At 50.9% G+C, this 805-nt stretch overlaps 1 protein-coding gene across 1 annotated transcript; it reads left to right on the forward strand.

Moving 5' to 3' along the window:
- On the forward strand, window positions 1–805 carry RPB3 (DNA-directed RNA polymerase II subunit RPB3; the record flags this gene model as incomplete). The annotated part of the gene is made up of 3 exons (XM_005855216.1): window positions 1–219; window positions 319–478; window positions 648–805. Coding segments are annotated over exons 1-3 (363 nt in total), but the record flags the coding sequence as incomplete, so codon positions are not given.

The raw sequence follows: 805 nt of genomic DNA on the forward strand, positions 1-805 counted from the left end.
AGCTGCGGGAAACCTGGTTGTCTGCATCGGAAAGCCGGTTTTCTTCATCCGCGAAGTATCATCCCACCATCACCGTAGCGGTCTGCTCCAAGCTCTTACCATCGCGCCCCCGTACCTGACCTATACCAAAACCAGAGGCTTTTCAATTGGATTTGGTATTGTAAGGCAGCCACTATGCCCAACGTCCGGGCGCCGAAGCTTGAAATACTAGAGCTCAAGGTACAGGGGGTGTCTTCCCAGCTGCTTGACTTTCTTCTATAACACGGGGGCTATCACAACTTCTGGTCATAAAATCTCATTCCATCTTCATGTATTTAGGACGATTTTATTAAGTTCATTCTGTCCGATACGGACGCCTCCGTGGCCAATGCTCTGCGTCGCGTGATGATCGCGGAAGTGCCCACTTTGGCTATTGACCTGGTTTCTTTTGAGGTGAACTCCTCCGTGCTGAACGATGAATATTTAGCCCATCGCCTCGGTAAGCACACACACGAATTATATCCATACATGTTCGAGGTCTTTGTCGGCACGCATAGGCAAAAAAAATCATGCCACGCTCGGCCTACGATGTCTCACGTCCATTCAGAATCCTCTGCACTCGATCATGCTCTCATGCTTTATTATCATTGTTCACGCGCGCGACGTAGGTTTGATTCCCCTCCGCTCCGTCAACCCCCGGTACAAAAAAGTGGCCGACTTGAAAGATTTCCGCGACTGCGACTGCGACTCCCATTGCTCGCGGTGCTCGGTCGAACTGTCCTTAGATGTGAGGTATCAGACCAAACGGCAGCAGGTGGCATTGGTG

The sequence above is a fragment of the Nannochloropsis gaditana genome (genome assembly GCF_000240725.1).
Source record: "Nannochloropsis gaditana CCMP526 unplaced genomic scaffold scaffold256, whole genome shotgun sequence".
NCBI classification, from domain to species: domain Eukaryota; class Eustigmatophyceae; order Eustigmatales; family Monodopsidaceae; genus Microchloropsis; species Microchloropsis gaditana.